This window comes from Dendropsophus ebraccatus, chromosome 7 (genome assembly GCF_027789765.1).
Source record: "Dendropsophus ebraccatus isolate aDenEbr1 chromosome 7, aDenEbr1.pat, whole genome shotgun sequence".
Classification (NCBI taxonomy): domain Eukaryota; kingdom Metazoa; phylum Chordata; class Amphibia; order Anura; family Hylidae; genus Dendropsophus; species Dendropsophus ebraccatus.
Window position 1 is genome coordinate 121,549,320 of NC_091460.1, and position 21,145 is coordinate 121,570,464.

General features: G+C 47.5%; 1 protein-coding gene across 3 annotated transcripts in view; it reads left to right on the forward strand.

Annotated features, from left to right (window-relative positions):
* Positions 1–10,017: 10,017 nt before the first annotated feature.
* The window catches only part of SMARCAD1 (SNF2 related chromatin remodeling ATPase with DExD box 1), a 62,308-nt gene continuing 51,180 nt past the window's right edge, over positions 10,018–21,145 (forward strand). Inside the window, exons 1-3 of one of the 3 annotated variants that reach the window (XM_069978328.1) lie at positions 10,018–10,164; positions 20,060–20,225; positions 20,895–21,057. In XM_069978328.1, coding sequence (XP_069834429.1) covers positions 20,102–20,225; positions 20,895–21,057 — 287 coding nt within the window. In that variant the 5' untranslated portion in view covers positions 10,018–10,164; positions 20,060–20,101. Of the gene's footprint in view, positions 10,165–10,223; positions 10,306–20,059; positions 20,226–20,894; positions 21,058–21,145 lie in introns of those variants that run through there. The other 2 variants (XM_069978330.1, XM_069978329.1) reach the window with 2 other exon arrangements.

Here is a 21,145-nt window from a genome sequence, read left to right on the forward strand (position 1 = left end):
AGCACTTGCATTTTGCCACCTAGAAACCCACATGACCCCTTATTTTTTGCGTCACTAATTGTACTTTGCAATTACAGGCTGAATTTTTGCATAAAGTACACTGCGAAACCAGAAAAAAATTCGAAGTGTGGTGAAATTGAAAAAAAAAACGCATTTCTTTTATTTGGGGGAAATGTGTTTTTACGCCATTCACCCTGGGGTAAAACTGACTTGTTATGCATGTTCCTCAAGTCGTTACGATTAAAACGATATATAACATGTATAACTTATATTGTATCTGATGGCCTGTAAAAAATTCAAACCGTTGTTAACCAATATACGTTCCTTAAAATCGCTCCATTCCCAGGGTTATAGCACTTTTATCCTTTGGTCTATGGGGCTGTGTAAGGTGTCATTTTTTGCGCCATGATGTGATCTTTCTATCGGTACCTTGATTGCCCATATACGTCTTTTTGATCGCTTTTTATTACATTTTTTCTGGATTTGATGCGCAATTAAATGCGCAATTTTGCACTTTGGGATTTTTTTGCGCTGACGCCGTTTACCGTACGAGATCAGGAATGTGATTAATTAATAGTTCGGGCGATTACGCACGCGGCGATAGCAAACATGTTTATTTATTTATTTATTTGTTTACTTTTATTTAAAACCTGGGAAAAGGGGGGTGATTCAGACTTTTATTAGGGGAGGGGGCTTTTTACTATTAACAACACTTTTTTTTTTTTTTTTACACATATACTAGAAGCCCCCCTGGGGGACTTCTAGTATATACACTTGGATCTCTCATTGAGATCTCTGCAGCATAGATATGCTGCAGAGATCCATGAGATCGGCACTCGTTTGCTTTCGGCTGCTGCAGCCGAATACAAACGAGTGCCGAGCCGAGGACGGCGCCATCTTGGACGCGTCCCCGGCCGGCATCAGTAACGGAGATCGCTCCTCCGGGACAAGGTCCCGGAGGAGCGATCTCCCCCACTAGACACCAGGGAAACGTTGCCTCCGGTAATACGATTAGCTAATTAGCGGGCACGGCGATCAGACCGTGCCCGCTAATAGCGGCGGTCCCGGGCTACACGCGGCACCCGGGATCGCGGCACTTCAAAGCGGGGCCGCCGCGCGGCCCCGCTTTGAAGTGCAAGTGAGGACATAGGACGTACCGGTACGTCCTATGTCCTTAAGAGGTTAAAGTGTCACTGTCGTTTACATTTTTTTATTTTTTTCAGAAATCAATAGTACAGGCGATTTTAAGAAACTTTGTAAGTTTATTAGTCGAAACAAGGATTTTTATTATGAAATAGCAGTTTGAAGCTCTCCCCCCTGTCTTCATGGTTCTCTTATGGAGATGGCCTTCTATACATTAAAGCAGGCCATCTGTGTGAACACACAGCGATCGGGGAAACATTGGACGTAAATGTACGTACGTTTGCGTTAAAGCCCACCCTGCGGGGGCGTACATTTATGCCCGATGTCGTTAAGGGGTTAAGTTACTTGAAGGACTCTGTGGTTCCTCTACACCTGCACGAACACCTGCACCTATTCTAACTTTAAAAAAGCTGTGCAGCAGTACATCCAGGGGTTGGTCCATACCACTCCTGACAAGTGCCTCAGCAGTACAACAACAGCCCAGCGAAAAACCACTTGGACATTCTACTGCACTTACTGTGTAAGTGTCAAGGAGGCGTGACCTAGGATTTATGGCTCCGCCCACTTACAGCTTCGCACATAGGCTTGGCCTACAGCTCCAGGCACTGCTCAAATCCTGTGCTGCAATGTGAAACAACATCGGATGTTCAGGATTTGAGCAGGGCTTGTGGTTTAAGCTGTGGCTGCCTGTCTGTCATTGTACAGAGACGCTTCAGCCCTAGAGCACAGCAGATCTGATTTTTGTAATAGTGTTGTTGGTTCTCATCTGAATTTCTTTCTTACAAATCAAAATTGAAAGTAAATTTCCTCAATGCCAAAAAAAGGAGGTATCCCCGAATCCAGCCTGTCTCAGTGTGCCATAGCCCATCTATGGGAGAGTGTGTGCTCCTCCGCTGCCGCCACTTTCCACTCAAAGAAGTGAGGTCACTTATTTGAGAGGAGAGCGGCGGCAGCGGAAGAGCGCATGCTTTCCCATAGAGAAGCAGTCACTGTGAGGCCGCCGCGGAGAGTTCCGCCGCGGAATTTCGCCTGAGTTACTCAGTGTGAACATACCCTTAGGAGCTGTGATCTGACTGGCTGCATTTATATTATTTATAACTCTCAAATTCCTTACATATTACCTATTTTCTGATCTGGGCTAGGTTCACACTACGGAAAAATGGCAGCCGTCTTTCAAAACAATGGCGGCGACTGTGAAAATAACTGAAGTTATTACGTTATTTGCACCATGACGGACACTGTTATGAAAGACGACCATCATTTTTATATCGTGTGAACCTAGTCCAAATTTGAAATGGACTAAACAATACATTGTTACTGTTACTTCACCCACAACGTGGATATTGACGTAAAGTCTGTTAATTCTGGGGTCACTTCATCAAACTGGGCAAGTAAAGTACACATAAGTCTCCATGTTTTCTGGTCTGAACTTACAGCCTGCAAGAAATAACACACTATGCTTTTCGGGTTCTGTATTATCAGTGGATCTACATCCCATGGGATTTTTCTTTGACATGATCATTTAACAATGTATGAGTAGAAAAGTTGTAAACACAAATGTCAGTGTGGATCTAGTGTAAGTACAGCACAATAGGTGCAAAGCTGCCCGAAAGCAACCTCCCTCACTACGGAGCAGGACAAAATCTCTGCAAAGGAAGCCTGGCACCTAGTGGACAATTAGCACATGTCACATTAGTCAACGAAATTAAATCCATTAACTTTTATTTTTATTTTTTTTATGAATTTACATAGCCCAGTAATGTGCCATGCTGTCTAATGTAAAAATGTTAGCACATATTACCAAGGTTGCGGGATGCTGGATTTGGTCAGGCAGTTTATGCAGGTAAAACAAGTTAAAAACACATTTCTCATCTGTACAAGGTACGCAACTAGTGTTGAGCGCACTTGTCAAGCTGTTTGGGTTTGGTAACGTTCTCTGAAACTGTGTGCCTGGCATTTGATTCCCGGCATTTGGATGCCAGGTAAACATGGATACAGCCTAAGGCTATGTTCAGACTGCGTAAGATCTGAAAAGATCATCCAGGCCGGGTCACGGAACAGCTGGTCTCTGAAAAGATCTTTGCCGCTACAGAGTTGTGATGTGGGCACATCCATGCGCGCCCGCATCAGAACTCCTAACAGCACACTATGGAGTATGCAGCTAGAGCCGCTCGCTCCATAGTGTGCACCAACAGGGTTTTCTGCGGCCGCTATTCACTGAATAGCGGCCACAGAAAACTGACATGTCAGTTTTCTACTGCGCCGTGAGAGATCCCGGCCGGAGCGTATACTATGTGTATACGCTCCGGCTGGGATCCCATAGAAGAAAAGACAACGCATTTTTTCGTAAAAAGTCCCGAAAGTTTACGAAAAGATACGTTGTGTTAACATAGCCTAAGGCTGGGTTCACACACAATATATTTCAGTCAGTATTTGGTCAGTATTTTGCAACCTCAACCAGAAGTGGATTGAACACACAGAAAGGCTCTGTTCACACAATGTTGCAATTGAGTGTATGGCCGCCATATAACGGTAAAGAACTGCCATTATTTCAATACAACAGTCGTTGTTTTAAAATAACAGCAAATATTTGCCATTATATGGCGGCCATCCACTCAATTACAACATTGTGCGAATAGAGCCTTTCTGTGTGTTCAATCCACTCCTGGTTTTGGTTGCAATATGAGGACCACAATACTGACTGAAATATACGTAGTGTGAACCCAGCCTGAGGCTATGCTCATATGGCTGTTGCTTTAAAATAACAGGCGTTATTTGATGTTACACGATGGCCGTAAAAAAAAAAATGGCCGTCACTTTAAAGAGAGCCAATCACCTAAAATTTACTATCCCTATTATCAAAGATTCTCTCTCCCTAAGTCTATCTATGAAGATACAGACTGCCTTTGCAGTCTGTATCTTATTCTTTACCTAATTTCTCTTCCTCTGTGCAGTAATGCTGGGCGCCGCCATCTTGATGACGTCACGCTGGAACGCACCGCTGGAACGCACGTGACGTCATCAAGATGGCGGCGGCCGGCATTAATGCACCGGAACAAAGGAGCAGGTAAAGTATAAGATACAGATTGCAAATGCAGTCTGTATCTTTATGAAGTCTATTTATGAAGATACAGACTACATTTGCAGTCTGTATCTTATACTTTACCTGCTCCTTTGTTCCGGTGCAGTAATGCCGGCCGCCGCCATCTTGATGACGTCACGTGCGTTCCAGCGGTGCGTTCCAGAGTGACGTCATCAAGATGGCGGCGCCCGGCATTACTGCACCGGAACAAAGGAGCAGGTAAAGTATAAGATACAGACTGCAAATGCAGTCTGTATCTTCATAAATAGACCTCGGAAAGATACAGACTACCTTTACAGTCTGTATCTTATACTTTACCTGATCCTCTGGTCCGCTACAGCAAGGCCGGCGCCGCCATCTTGATTACGCTACTTGCGTTCCACCGCTGGAACGCAAGTGACGTATTCAAGATGGCGGCGCGCGGCCTTCCTGCACCGAACAAGAGGATCAGGTAAAGTATAAGATACAGACTGCAAAGGCAGTCTGTATCTTAATAAATAGACAAAATGAAGATACAGACTGCCTTTGCAGTCTGTATCTTATACTTTACCTGATCCTCTGGACCGCTACAGCAAGGCCGGCGCCGCTATCTTGATTTAGTCTTTTGCGTTCCAGCGGTGGAACGCAAGTGACGTCATCAAGATGGCGGTGCCCGGCCTTGCCGCTTTGCATGACGGGAGCTTCCTGTCTCGCGCCGGCTCTTTTGAAAAGAGCCGGTGCGAGATAGGAAAGTAAAAAGTAAATATTTTAAAAACACAGCCAAAAAAGTAATCAATTATATTTACAAATATTAATAAAATAAGTAAATACATCTAATTAGGGAAAAAATGTTTTTTTGATTTTCATCGATGATTGGTTCTCTTTAAGAAGGGTGTGTGAACATACCCTATGGCTGCATCCATGTTTTTCCGGACTCCCTAGGGCAGCATCCAACTTCCCCAGACCCCAGGAGTCAAATGCTGGGCATTCAGGCTTGGAGAATATTACTGACCCCAAACAAGTCAGCTCAACATTAGACACAAGCGAAAACTACATTACTTCCGGCTTTCAAAACAATGCCAAATAATGGCCATTATTTAAAAAATTCCGGTCGTTATTTGCGCAATGACGGCCATTGTTACAAGCATCATTTTTACATAGTGTAAACCTAACCATAGACAATTTTTTTTTTTTGTCTTTTGTACTAATAAGTTAGTTACGTCAATCTCTTTAAGGCTATGTTCCCACAATGTAAAAATAAAGGCAAATAATGGTCGTTAATTGTGGGAACATAGCCTAAGGGCCACATGTATCATCCGGCGAACGGATGATTTTCGGCGGAAAGTGCCGATTTGCGTATTTTTTTATAAAATATTCGCAAATCGGCACTTTCCGCCAAGTACGCCAGGGGGCGGAAAAGGGTCGGAAAGTGGGCGGAACGGAGGGCGCCAAAATGTACGCCGAAAACCTACTCCAGTCCTCAGCTGGCGTAGGTTTTCGGCGGTGCGCAACGGCGCGCACGGGATTTATGTAGAGGCAGTCCGCCTCTACATAAATCTCCGTAGCGCCGGAGCTGCGGGGGCATTTTTACGTCCGGCGTAAAAAACGCCGGACTTAATAAATGCCTCCCTAAGGGTATATTCACACATACAATTTGCAGCAGTTTGATGCTGCTTGTTTTCAGCTGCATGTTATTGTCTTTATTCCTGTTTGTTTTTGTGCTTCAGAACAAAAGGCAAAACAAGCAGCTGAAAGTACAGTATCCGTAAATGTACCCAAAAGACACGAGCCGATAATCACTAACAAACAATCCTAGGAAGACTGCCGAAAATCATCCCGTGTACTAAGTGACAACGATCAGCTGATGAGCTACTAAATGCCTTCTCGTTGGCCGTAAAAATCAACGTTATCTGCCGCAAATTTCTCTGTCAGTGTACACTTATGGAAGATCAGAATAAATAAGGGAATAAATTATCGTTCAAATTTTCGCAATAAGGATCGCATTTGAGCGATAATCAGCTCGTGTAAACACACAGCGAACGATCAAGCGACAAGCGAGAAATCGTTAATTGGTAGTTCGCTAAAAATGCGTAGATCGTTTCGAGTAAACAGTCTTTCATAGATTCACCCTATGTGTGAGATAGGCTTAACGATTTTTTTAACGATTTATTCGTCTAAACGCTGATTGTTATAAAGACCAAATCGTTTCTTCAAAATCGTTAAATGATTGATTGGGCGAATTATCACTCCGTGTAAACGTAGCATAACTCTGTGGAGGCCAGAACAGCACTTATAGGGGATAGAACAAAAGCATCACATCAACCTTATCACCATAGCGTTACACTGTTTCTGACCAAATCTAGTAAACTAGGACCAATATTACCAATAATACCAGTATATAAGAAAAAATATTATCACCATACCATGACTACTACCCCCCCCCCAGTAACACCCCCTCCCCCCTTTGCACAACAAATTTGTGATTACAGTGCAGTTACATCCAGTGAAAGTCACAAAAGCGTCTTCTATTATTGGAGTTGATCACACTTCCATTTCTTTTCCATCTGGCTCAGCGATCAGAAAGCCTTCTCCTGGTGAAAACTCATTAGCAGGGCAGATGTGGGCACAGTATAGCGGCCCTCTTTGGCTGGGAAGAGAGGGGCTAGAGCTATGAAGAGACAATCCTGTCCCCTGATGCAAGCCCCAGCCTGAAGTGGATCTGCTATGATTTGGAAGGTGAGAAAGACTTCCTGGGTCAGAGTACAGTGCTGTGTAGACCATGCCCCTCCCCCACTCCCCCTCCCACTAAGTAAAGGGAGCTCTTAAACCAAAGCAATGCTCCTATACCAAGTTACAGTTTTGAAAAATTGAGAGCTCTCAATCCAAGTTACTCTTAAACCAAGTTACCACTGTATATACACTAGCTCTCTATACATCTACATTATAGCTATATATAAAAAAGAAGAGCCCGTGGAGCCTTGAAACACAGGACTAGCCAGATATCCCTCCGGGAAGGACCCAGCCAGGGGGTGACTCCTGTAGGGAAACCACCATACTAAGTGGCCCTATAAATCAATGTAATGACAAGGGAAAAACCAAGGCTAGGTAACCATCCACAGACAGCTGTTTTGGGGGTTGCCCCTCATCAGGGAGCAATGCACCTAGGATTTCACTGCATTGAGCGCTTTGACCGGCAGCCGGCAGAATTATTGTTTGGCTGGTCTCCCTGAGATCTGTTTCCTATATGGCTCTACTACGTTTCATTATTATTTATTAAGGTATTTTTCAGAATTTTTTTAAACAACATACAGATCACATAAAATGGCATGGTACAAGTATACAGGGCGTGTAAAGACGTTGCATAGAAATAAACAAGTACTAGTGGCTTACAAAGCTCAGTATACAATGTATAAACAAAAGGCAGCGGAGAGGTCTAAACACATAGACGAGTATATCGAACAAAACATAACATAGGAGCCGCATAGTCAGGTAGGGAATGTAGGCAGTATAAAGCCGATAGTACGAACTGGAGAGAATGGAACGGCTGCACATTCCATCTATGGCTGATACTAATGCCGCTAGGCCTATATTAAAAATCAACACCAGAGTGTCTGTATATGAATTGATCAAGCCATATTGCCCCGTGTACCACCGCGCAGGTCCCCTGGTCCACACGGGTCCCTACGCTAACTCCACACCGTGTCGGTCAGCGACCGCCAACCCCACAAAGCGTGCACATGAAGGGAAGGGAGGCCATGGAACGGCCCTGCAACCCCAATGTCACAAGACCAGACCCAAAAAGCCCCACCAAAACCCGGCCAGCACCACCGGCGGGGAAGGCTGCCCCCAAACTACACCAGTATGGATATGGTATTACACTTACCACTGCTGCTCTCACAGAATGGGGAAGACATAAGGTCCAGACATGTGAGCACAGGCATATTCTGCTAATTTTGGTCATGTGGGTCTTATAAAGGAGTGCGAGCTGTTCAGAGAGGGAGAACTGTGAAACACGAACTGGAGAGAATGGAACGGCTGCACATCCCATCTATGGCTGATACTAATGCCGCTAGGCCTATATTAAAAATCAACACCAGAGTGTCTGTATATGAATTGATCAAGCCATATTGCCCCGTGTACCACCGCGCAGGTCCTCTGGTCCACACGGGTCCCTACGCTAACTCCACACCGTGTCGGTCAGCGTGTCGCAAAGCGTGCACATGAAGGGAAGGGAGGCCATGGAACGGCCCTGCAACCCCAATGTCACAAGACCAGACCCAAAAAGCCCCACCAAAGCCGATAGTAGTTGCGGGGTAGGAGATGGCCAATACTACATGCAGGACCTTAAGTAGCTGAAATGAGTAGGTAAACTCAAAGGAGGCTGATGCGGAGGGCAATCTAGAGCTTAGGCTATGTGGCAGAACAACGTCTGAGAACAACAGACAAATATTAACCAACACACTGACAGCGCCGGTAAGAGCTACTAATGTAGAGGAGCAGTGAACAGGTGAGGGTGCGAATGACCGGCTGAAACACACACTAACAAAACTGATAGCGGTAAGATCAACCGATAACACAAGGAGCTGTTTAAAATAGAATATACATAAAGTTGCAGTATACCCGCGGGTGTCTTAGTATGAGAGTCTGTAAAATAAAACGAAAGTTCCACGGTATGAATAGGCGGAGATCGGCATGGTAGCAAGGATGAACGCTGAACAATTATATTGTGTTATCACTTCGCTGATTAACAAACAGGACATGGCATAACCTAAAAACAACAAAAACTACAGAAACACAATGACCGATGTTGAACGGGGCTAAATAGCTCCAACTCAGAGCAACGGTCTGTTGGGGGGCACAGAGTCCAATTGACCGGCAAAAGTTCAGAACGTGTGAAAGGTGTATGTCCGTCAGGTAACATTCCATCGGCGTTAATAATCAGGCAGGATCAACAATGCAGGTAGAGTTTTAGTCAATTCCAGGGCTTTGAAATGGTGGTAGATTTCCAGAGGATTTTTGTGCAGGCTGGGCAAGATTCCAGGTCTGTAGTAACTGCAGGCCCTCGTCCACATCCCGGATCTTAAAGGAATCAGTACCTTTAGTAATGGTAAGGCAGAAGGAGCTGCTCCATTTATACAAAAATCCCTTTATCTTTTAAAGTAGTTGTCACCGGAGCAAGAGATCTGCGGAAGCTGAGCGTGGTATATGGCTCTATTAGGCATTGCTTCCACCTAGCCAGAATCCTGCTCCACACTGATGAGGGGCAACACTCCAAAACAGCTGTCTGTGGATGGATACCTGGCCTTGGTTTTTCCCTTGTCATTACATTGACTTATATGGCCACTTAGTTTGGTGGTTTCCCTACAGAAGCCACCCTTTGGTTGGGTACTTCCTGGAGGGATATCTGGCTAGTCCTGTGTTTTGAGACTCTTCAATGAGGCTCCTCAGGCTTTTCTTTTGCATATTCATGTTTCCCAGGAACCAATGCACCTAGGATTTCACTGCATTGAGTGCCCTGAGATCAGCGATCTATTTCTCTTATAGCTATACACACACCAGCCGCCAGAACACTGTTTTTAGAGCAGAGTGGTGGTCGGTAACCTAGACAACGACAAACATTAAAGGGAAAGAGCAGTACATCAGATTTGCTAAATTAATGTACAGTATTTGCAAATATATTTATTTTAGAGGTGAGATGGGAACACCCCTTTAGGACAGTTATAGGCTCAGTATAACAAACATGGGCCAGTCTTCTAGCTGACTGCCGTTGCTATAGTAACCTCGGCGCACTAAGCGGTGACGTCACGTGACCGCGCGCTCAGCCGTCACGCGCTGAGCGTTCCGCCCGCCCCGGACGTCAGTGGCGCGCTTTGTTTTTTTTTCTCCCCCGGCTTCTGCGCTGTCGTCATCTAAGTGCGCCTTACGGGATCGCTGAGAAGCCGCGGGAAGCGGAGGAGGAGGTGAGAAGCTCGCTGCCTGCTGTCAGGGGGGATGTGTTGAGACATGAGCAGCGCCCTAGGGAACAGGGAGAGAACCGCTAGTTACGGGCTGGAGCGGCGGCCTGTGTGTCGCACAGGAAGTGTGTGAGGAAAAGCCGGCCGGTGTGTGTCACCAGCGGGTGAGGGGGGTGCTGTGTGGTCGGTAATACCCGCTCCTAGGCCGCCATTGTTCTGCTGACAGGACAGACGGAAGTGCCGGAGCTCGGCTTCTATTGTCTGAAAGGTGGCAGCAGCTGCTGACTGTATTTGTGCCCATTGTGACGTCATCAGGAGGTGTTATACAGGCCGGATAGGTTGTCTCTGTGAATAGTCAGTTCTGTATCTGGTGTCCATCTTAGGTGTTAGTCACAGGAAATTACATGTCTGTTCTGCTATGTGCCACCTCCATGATGGTAATCCTGTGCTGGATTCAGGCTCTTACCTTGTGTGTACACCGGGCCTCAGTGACGTCATAGTGGGCTGTGTGTACACCAGGCCTCAGTGACCTCATAGTGGACTGTGTGTACATCGGCCCTCAGTGACCTCATAGTGGGCTGTGTATACCGGGCCTCAGTGACCTCATAGCGGACTGTGTGTACACCAGGCCTCAGTGACCTCATAGCGGACTGTGTGTACACCAGGCCTCAGTGACCTCATAGCGGACTGTGTGTACACCAGGCCTCAGTGACCTCATAGCGGACTGTGTGTACACCGGGCCTCAGTGACCTCATAGCGGGCTGTGTGTACACCGGGCCTCAGTGACCTCATAGCGGACTGTGTGTATACACCGGGCCTCAGTGACCTCATAGTGGGCTGTGTATACCGGGCCTCAGTGACCTCATAGTGGACTGTGTGTACACCGGGCCTCAGTGACCTCATAGCGGACTGTGTATACCGGGCCTCAGTGACGTCATAGCGGACTGTGTGTGTGTACACCGGGCCTCAGTGACGTCATAGCGGACTGTGTGTGTGTACACTGGGCCTCAGTGACCTCATAGCGGACTGTGTGTACACCAGGCCTCAGTGACCTCATAGCGGACTGTGTGTACACCAGGCCTCAGTGACCTCATAGCGGACTGTGTATACCGGGCCTCAGTGACCTCATAGCGGACTGTGTATACCGGGCCTCAGTGACCTCATAGCGGACTGTGTATACCGGGCCTCAGTGACCTCATAGCGGACTGTGTATACCGGGCCTCAGTGACCTCATAGCGGACTGTGTATACCGGGCCTCAGTGACCTCATAGCGGACTGTGTATACCGGGCCTCAGTGACGTCATAGCGGACTGTGTGTACACCGGGCCTCAGTGACGTCATAGCGGGCTGTGTGTACACCGGGCCTCAGTGACCTCATAGCAGACTGTGTGTATACACCAGGCCTCAGACACCTCATAGTAGGCTGTGTATACCGGGCCTCAGTGACCTCATAGCGTACTGTGTGTATACACCAGGCCTCAGTGACCTCATAGCGTACTGTGTGTACACCAGGCCTCAGTAACCTCATAGTGGGCTATGTGTACACCAGGCCTCAGTGACCTCATAGTGGACTGTGTGTACACCGGGCCTCAGTGACCTCATAGCGTACTGTGTGTACACCAGGCCTCAGTGACCTCATAGCGTACTGTGTGTACACCGGGCCTCAGTGACCTCATAGCGTACTGTGTGTACACCGGGCCTCAGTGACCTCATAGTGGATTGTGTGTACACCGGGCCTTAGTGACCTCATAGCGTACTGTGTGTATACACCAGGCCTCAGTGACCTCATAGTGGGCTATGTGTACACCAGGCCTCAGTGACCTCATAGCGGACTGTGTGTACACCGGGCCTCAGTGACCTCATAGCGTACTGTGTGTATACACCAGGCCTCAGTGACGTCATAGCGGACTGTGTGTACACCGGGCCTCAGTGACCTCATAGTGGGCTGTGTGTACACCGGCCCTCAGTGACGCCATAGCGGACTGTGTGTACACCGGGCCTCAGTGACGTCATAGCGGACTGTGTGTATACACCAGGCCTCAGTGACGTCATAGCGGACTGTGTGTAATATTATATAATATTAATTGCACACCCGGAAACAGTAATCTTGCTTGTTTCTTATTTCATATTTTATTCCAATATGTATACACACAAGTTGGCTCCGTGACTGAACACATGCATTTTTATATCACAATTCATCCATAGAACATATACCATAACGGACGTTTCGGTCTAATATGACCTTTTTCAACTGGTATACTTGGGGGGGGGGGGGGGGGGGAATGGAAAAAATGCCATGTGTCTAGATGTAACCAGCGCGGCCGGAGCGTACTGTCTGTATACACCGGGCCTCAGTGACCTCATAGTGGACTGTGGGTACACCGGGCCTCAGTGACCTCATAGCGGGCTGTGTGTACACCGGGCCTCAGTGACCTCATAGCGGACTGTGTGTATACACCGGGCCTCAGTGACCTCATAGCGGACTGTGTGTACACCAGGCCTCAGTGACCTCATAGCGGACTGTGTGTACACCGGGCCTCAGTGACCTCATAGCGGGCTGTGTGTACACCGGGCCTCAGTGACCTCATAGCGGACTGTGTGTATACACCGGGCCTCAGTGACCTCATAGTGGGCTGTGTATACCGGGCCTCAGTGACCTCATAGTGGACTGTGTGTACACCGGGCCTCAGTGACCTCATAGCGGACTGTGTATACCGGGCCTCAGTGACGTCATAGCGGACTGTGTGTGTGTACACCGGGCCTCAGTGACGTCATAGCGGACTGTGTGTGTGTACACTGGGCCTCAGTGACCTCATAGCGGACTGTGTGTACACCAGGCCTCAGTGACCTCATAGCGGACTGTGTGTACACCAGGCCTCAGTGACCTCATAGCGGACTGTGTGTATACCGGGCCTCAGTGACCTCATAGCGGACTGTGTATACCGGGCCTCAGTGACCTCATAGCGGACTGTGTATACCGGCCCTCAGTGACCTCATAGCGGACTGTGTATACCGGGCCTCAGTGACCTCATAGCGGACTGTGTATACCGGGCCTCAGTGACCTCATAGCGGACTGTGTATACCGGGCCTCAGTGACCTCATAGCGGACTGTGTATACCGGGCCTCAGTGACGTCATAGCGGACTGTGTGTACACCGGGCCTCAGTGACGTCATAGCGGGCTGTGTGTACACCGGGCCTCAGTGACCTCATAGCAGACTGTGTGTATACACCAGGCCTCAGACACCTCATAGTAGGCTGTGTATACCGGGCCTCAGTGACCTCATAGCGTACTGTGTGTACACCAGGCCTCAGTAACCTCATAGTGGGCTATGTGTACACCAGGCCTCAGTGACCTCATAGTGGACTGTGTGTACACCGGGCCTCAGTGACCTCATAGCGTACTGTGTGTACACCAGGCCTCAGTGACCTCATAGCGTACTGTGTGTACACCGGGCCTCAGTGACCTCATAGCGTACTGTGTGTACACCGGGCCTCAGTGACCTCATAGTGGATTGTGTGTACACCGGGCCTTAGTGACCTCATAGCGTACTGTGTGTATACACCAGGCCTCAGTGACGTCATAGCGGACTGTGTGTAATATTATATAATATTAATTGCACACCCGGAAACAGTAATCTTGCTTGTTTCTTATTTCATATTTTATTCCAATATGTATACACACAAGTTGGCTCCGTGACTGAACACATGCATTTTTATATCACAATTCATCCATAGAACATATACCATAACGGACGTTTCGGTCTAATATGACCTTTTTCAACTGGTATACTTGGGGGGGGGGGGGGGGGGGGGGGGGGGAATGGAAAAAATGCCATGTGTCTAGATGTAACCAGCGCGGCCGGAGCGTACTGTCTGTATACACCGGGCCTCAGTGACCTCATAGTGGACTGTGGGTACACCGGGCCTCAGTGACGCCATAGCGGGCTGTGTGTATACCGGGCCTCAGTGACCTCATAGCGTACTGTGTGTATACACCAGGCCTCAGTGACCTCATAGTGGGCTGTGTGTACACCGGCCCTCAGTGACGCCATAGCTGACTGTGTGTACACCGGCCCTCAGTGACGCCATAGCGGACTGTGTGTACACCGGGCCTCAGTGACGCCATAGCGGGCTGTGTGTATACCGGGCCTCAGTGACCTCATAGCGTACTGTGTGTATACACCAGGCCTCAGTGACCTCATAGTGGGCTGTGTGTACACCGGCCCTCAGTGACGCCATAGCTGACTGTGTGTACACCGGCCCTCAGTGACGCCATAGCGGACTGTGTGTACACCGGGCCTCAGTGACGTCATAGCGGACTGTGTGTACACCGGGCCTCAGTGACCTCATAGCGGACTGTGTGTACACCGGGCCTCAGTGACCTCATAGCGGACTGTGTGTACACCGGGCCTCAGTGACCTCATAGCGGAGTGTGTGTACACCGGGCCTCAGTGACCTCATAGCGGACTGTGTGTACACCGGGCCTCAGTGACCTCATAGCGGACTGTGTGTACACCGGGCCTCAGTGACCTCATAGCGGACTGTGTGTACACCGGGCCTCAGTGACCTCATAGCGGACTGTGTGTACACCGGGCCTCAGTGACCTCATAGCGGACTGTGTGTACACCGGGCCTCAGTGACCTCATAGCGGACTGTGTGCACACCGGGCCTCAGTGACCTCATAGCGGACTGTGTGTACATCGGGCCTCAGTGACCTCATAGCGGACTGTGTGTACACCGGGCCTCAGTGACGTCATAGCGAAATGTGTGTACACCGGGCCTCAGTGACGTCATAGCGGACTGTGTGTACACCGGGCCTCAGTGACGTCATAGCGGACTGTGTGTACACCAGTGACGTCATAGCGGACTGTGTGTACATCGGGCCTCAGTGACCTCATAGCAGACTGTGTGTATACACCAGGCCTCAGTGACCTCATAGTGGGCTGTGTATACCGGGCCTCAGTGACCTCATAGCGGACTGTGTGTACACCAGTGACGTCATAGCGGACTGTGTGTACACCGGGCCTCAGTGACGTCATAGCGGACTGTGTGTACACCGGGCCTCAGTGATGTCATAGCGGACTGTGTGTACACCAGTGACGTCATAGCGGACTGTGTGTACACCGGGCCTCAGTGACGTCATAGCGGACTGTGTGTACACCGGGCCTCAGTGACCTCATAGCGTACTGTGTGTATACTAGGCCTCACTGACCTGATAAAAACTGATAAAAACAACTTCTAATCCTACAGCGCTGTGTCTAACGGCCGGGGCTTACATTTGTATATGCATTAGGCTGGCACCACCTCTCCGTCCTTCCTCCCCACCTTCCTCGGCATTAGGAATGATCCAGGAACATTTACTGCTGTTTGAGCTTTGCACAGGTGTCTTAATGATCCAGCCAATGTTCATTATACACAAAGGTGGGGAATAGGAAGCAATCTACCTGGAGCATTCCTAATGATGAGAAGGAGGGACAGAGAGGTTGTGCCAGCCTAATGCATATACAAATGTAAGCCCCGGCCGTTAAACACAGCGCTGTAGGATTAAAAGTTAAATTTTAGCACAATAACTGCACCACCTGCCGAACAGACCCCAGGACAGATCTTGGATTAAAAGCAGCTATCTGAAGGTACAAGTGGTTTGGGGGGGGGGCAGATTGTGGGTACAGAGTTACTTTAATGCAGGACTGGTAAGCAGCAGCTCTGAGTCCTGAATTTTATCAGGGACCAACTCCTACTGTTATAAAAAAAAAAATGCCCTATCAGACACCAGGGGAGAGTGGGCCCCATTAACCGGAGAGATAATGAACGATTATCGCTCCATGTAATAGAGACAACGATCAGCTGATTGTTTCTTTAGGTCCAGACCTAAAATCCTTGCCCACCAACCACACATCCCTATGTGCAACAGTGATGCACTGCTGACGATTGAACAAACAGTTAATGCATTACCTTTCCACGTTCCCGGTGTTCTCCTGCACTCTGCATGCGTCCTGGCATCCGGGCGGTCCTGGCCATTGATTGGCTGAGCGGCCTGTCTGTCTATGAAGTTGCAGGAGCGGTAAGCATTCAGAGTGCAGGAGAAGATTGGGAACGTGAACTAGCAATGTATTATCTGTTCGGTCAAGAGTGGTACAGACCGCTAATGATATCCGTGCAGCCCTTGCTAAATGTTTATTGGGCCATTTAATATGCGGATCTAGTAGACTGATACTTGTTTACAATATTGATCGGGCCTTCATTGGCCTGTGTAATGGGGCTCTTATTTATCACACTAGTGTAAAGTAGAACAGGCTCAGCAGCTTCTTCCTAATGTCTTGCATGATGCCGGGTCTACTGAGTGATTAAAGTGTCACTGTTGTGGCAAAAAACTTTTGACATGTCATACAGACAAAAGTTTTGATTGGTCTGGGTATGAGTGGTCAGACCCATACAAATCGGGAGGACGAGTGGGGAAAAGACGCTGTGCAACGTCTGACTCTGATTTTCTAACTCAGAGCGTCTTCTCCCTGCTCGTTCTCCCGATTGGTACGAGTCTGAACACTTATACACGGACTGATCAAAACTTTTGACGTGTCTGTATGAGAGGTGCCAGAGCGGTGACTAGACACAGACGGGGAGCCGTGAGCTGCACAGGAGCTTTATACTGTGCTCATGAGAACCAAATCAATCCAATTTTGTGGATTGATTCCTTTTCAAGGCAAATATATAAAGCAGATTCTCATGTGCGCGCAGTGGATGCAGCTAGTCTCCAGACACCATGTCCTGAAGAACATGATCCTGAAAACTAGACTAGATGGAGCAGGTGGTCAATCTTCTATGTTTCTAACCAAATCACCATACACAAAGAAAAACTGCTAACAACACCAGATATCTGTGATATATAGGTCAGACATAGGCCCAGATTTATCAGCTCTCTATCAGCGACTGCCATCCTGAATCATTGCAGCCCCACAGGAACTACCCGCTCATCCAGTCAGTGACTGCAGCAGTGTCCTGCCTCACTCACTGATTGGCTGGGGTGGGCCATGACATCACAGGATGGGAGGACCATGAGTAGTGACGCCGCCTTGCGGGGGTGGGGGATGGGTTACTGGGACTTCAATATTATGATTCCACCACCTCCTGTCCCCCCTGGATTTTTCACTGCTTCCTTAAAATACCCCTTTAATTCTCCCCCTCTCAAACACACATGCAGCCTGCTGCAGCCGTAGTACACTATAGAAAACACAATCTTTTCCCAGAGAGAACACACCCATATGAGGACAGAAGTTATTGCTACTCTACTTATTGGCGGCTTCTCCTCCTCCTCCTCCTCCTCTGTATTAGGGTGCGTTCACACTGAGTAAAACAGGCGGAATATGAGCAGCAGTGTAATATGAAGATATCGTGTGTCAGGGTATGTTCACACGGAGTAAAACAGGTGGAAGTCCTGCCTCAGTGTGTCAATGGGCTGACTCGCGCGCCTTCGCTATTTGCTCATCCCATTGACACACTAAGGCAGGACTTCTATCTGTTTTACTCTGTGTGAACATACTCTGACACAGGATATCTTCATATTACACTGCTGCTCATATACAATTATCCATCTTCCAGGAAGAGAACAGCACAGATCTCCCCCCACACACAGTGGACATTTCTAGCTCAGAATCAAACTACCAAATAGTGATCGGCAACTCCTCCTCGACACCCCCCCCCCCCCCCCCCCCGCCCCCCCTTATCTAATAGGGCCAGTGTATGGGACATGCTCAGCTTGTGAGGTAGCTTTATACAACCCTTGAATGCATTGTGCTACAAGGATTGGAGTGAGCTTCTGTCCTGGCCATTGTGTCAGGAGCTCGGTTGAATGTCAGTCAAGGTCTAGCCACCCATGGTGATGTGGGGGGTCCTCTGCTGCTGTTACTGCAAAGCACATGGAGAGCGGCAGCAACAATGTCTTCTCATTGTCTGATATCATGGTTGCAAACATTTAAATTTTATTTTGCCAAGGGACACTTCAGCTTTGGCAACGAGGGGTGTGTAGTATTGCTGGGCTGGCCTGTTGTGATTGTGGTTTGCATGGTGTGTGAATTGTCTGTTTTTTTTTTTTTTTTTGTGTCCCGTATTTTCTCTTTTTTCCAAAATTACTAGTGGAACCTGCTATTACTGAGTTGAGGGTTAATGTTAGCCCATAAAATAGCAAACCCCCATTACCCCAGTACCCACCACCACAGGGCTGCTGGGAAGCTCATGGTACCTAGAGCATCTTGTTCGGGATGCAGGTAAAAGGCCAGTACAATGGTCCCTCAACATACAATATTAATTGGTTCTGGGATGTCCATTGTATATTGAAACCATAACTCTATGGAAAACTGGTAATTTGTTCTGAAGCTGCAAAATATCACCCCAATAGATAGATAAAGCAAGTCCTTACATAAAACAATCAGGAAGCTGTAAATTACTTCCTATGTAGAGTGGAGACTGGAGTGTTTTCAGGATCCTGCAGATCCTGACTGTCTGTAACATTGTATAGTGAGTATTTCACATGGAACACGGACGTGAAAAGCCTGTATCTGAGTCCACCGCCTCCGCCATCTTCCTGATGAGATGCTGCAAGTGGGGAACTGCATGAACATGCGTTGCGCTTTAATGAAGCAGCCACATGGCTCTGTCGTTACAGTGCGGCACATATACATAAAGGGAGGGGGGGCGGACTGCGTTTATAGGCCTTCACGTCCATGTTCCATGTGAATGCAGCCTTACTGTTCTCACTGTACCGGTTAACTATTTCCATGCTGCTGTCTAAACTCCTAACCTAAATTCAAATGTTTTTTTTAATTTTTTGTTTGGAAAAACATGACAGAAACTATAAAATTGGGTATTGTTGTAATTCAGGATGAGCAAATTTACAGTACTAGCGAAGCACTTTGCTAGGCTCGGCCGTTGGCTTGTCAGCCTGCTGCCTTTGAACTCTGTCCCGCACCTCTCCGGGTGCCTGGAAAAGCTGGATCCAGTCCCGGGAAACTGGGAGAAGCAGACGGCCGAGCCTAGCAAAGCCCTTAGCTTGTACTGTAAAATGCTTATCCCTAGTTGTAATGGTATTAAAAATAAAAAACTGGGTTAAAAGGAACACACCCACCCAAATTAGCAAAATCTGTCATGTCCCACGTGGCAAAAGTTCTGATTGGTCTGGGACTGAGTGTTCAAACCGCAACTGATCAGGAAGATGGGCCTGGAGAAGTCCACGCTCGGCACTTTTGGGCCTGGTCCTCAAAGGGTTAACGACCGCAATATATCGACCGTAAACGCTTTTCTCAAGCATGCAAATACATTAAAGTCCAGCAAAAAATGTTTATTAAAGTATTGTATTGCCCTCCAAAAATTATACAAATCACTTATATACACTTATTACGGGAAATGCTTATTAAGTGCTTTTTTTCCCTGAACTTACTACTGCATCAAGGCTTCACTTCCTGGATAAAATGGTGATGTCACTTCCGGGATAAAATAGTGATGTCACGACCCGACTCCCAGAGCTGTGCGGGCTGTGGCTGCTGGGGAGGATGATGGCAGGGGGACACAGGGCACTGGAAGGACACTGAGCATCCCTCTGCCATCATCCTCTCCAGCAGCCACAGCCCGCACAGCTCTGGGAGTTGGGTCGTGACATCACCATGTTATCCAGGAAGTGACATCATTATGTTATCCAGGAAGTGAAGCCTTGATGCAATAGTAAGTGCGGGGAAAAAAGCACTTTATAAGCATTTCTCATAATAAGTGTATATTGGTGTTTGTATAACTTTTGGGGGACAATACAATACTTTAATAAAAATTTTCGCCGGACTTCTCCTTTAATATAGTAATAAATAGAATTTAAAAAAAAAGTGATTTGTATTGTTGACAGCCTGTTTTATGTTTAAGCTTTTTCTAGATTCCTTGGTTGTGTATGTCTGCTGTGAAGTTATGAGCACCTTCAACCTTGACCGCTTCCGTTTTGATAAGAACAAAAAAGGGGACCAAGTCTCAGATGGAAGTGAAGGATCGAGCCGACCTAGCACTCCAAAATCTGAGTTAGATGGCAAAGCCGGTGAGATGTTTAAAGGGGTTGTCTGAATTTATAAGATTGATGGCCTATCAACGAGGGATTGCTGCGGCTCGGAGCGCGGTGACAGGCAGAGAGCGGTGACTAGTGACGTGCATTGACCTGCCCAGATGACTACCTCTCCGCCTCTGCTTGTCACGTGCCCGGGTTATTAAACCTCTTTTTCTAGGGTATACAGCTCTTGTTGCAGCCGCGGCCGGTACATGCCGTATGCTGCTCAGAAGCTGTATACAGCGGTTCAGTGAACCACATTGGGCTGATTGGTTCGCGTTTAACATTTTTTTACAATTGATAGAATAAAATAAGCCTAAAGTCTGACAGTTTAGTAATAAGCAGAGACTTCCCTTTCTGTCTGTGATAACGAGGAGGCTGCTTAAAAGTGATCTGTGCAGTAAAAGGCAAATCCAGTAGATAGAAAAGACAAAAGTACTTCAGCCTCCTCTCGCCTGTAGTATATACCATGGGGGAAAGCTCAGAGAAAAGGCATATTGTAGAGGCCCTACAAGGAAAACCTAGCAAAATTTTAAATGGAAAAAATGGAGAAAATGTACTTGTGCCTATTTTAGGTACAATGCATAAATAAAATGCTTTTCAGCGGTATCCATAGCCTTTAGTTTTTTGGGGAAAACAATAACATATATATTCCTTTTGCAGTTACCAGCATCCCAGAAACTCCTGAATATAAAAGATTAAACAATGTGTCCTTGTTTAAGGGAAATAAAGGTGTTAGTTTCCTTGATTCAGATTCTGAAAATGAAGACCGTGAAAATAAGCCAAGTTTCAGTTCCATGCACAGAAAAACCCATCCACAGCAAGAGTGAGTAACAAGTGGCTTTTTTTTTCTCTTTGTCACCCCCCCCCCCCCTTCCCAATTCACGCCTACAGGGTCAGCAGAAGATTTGATG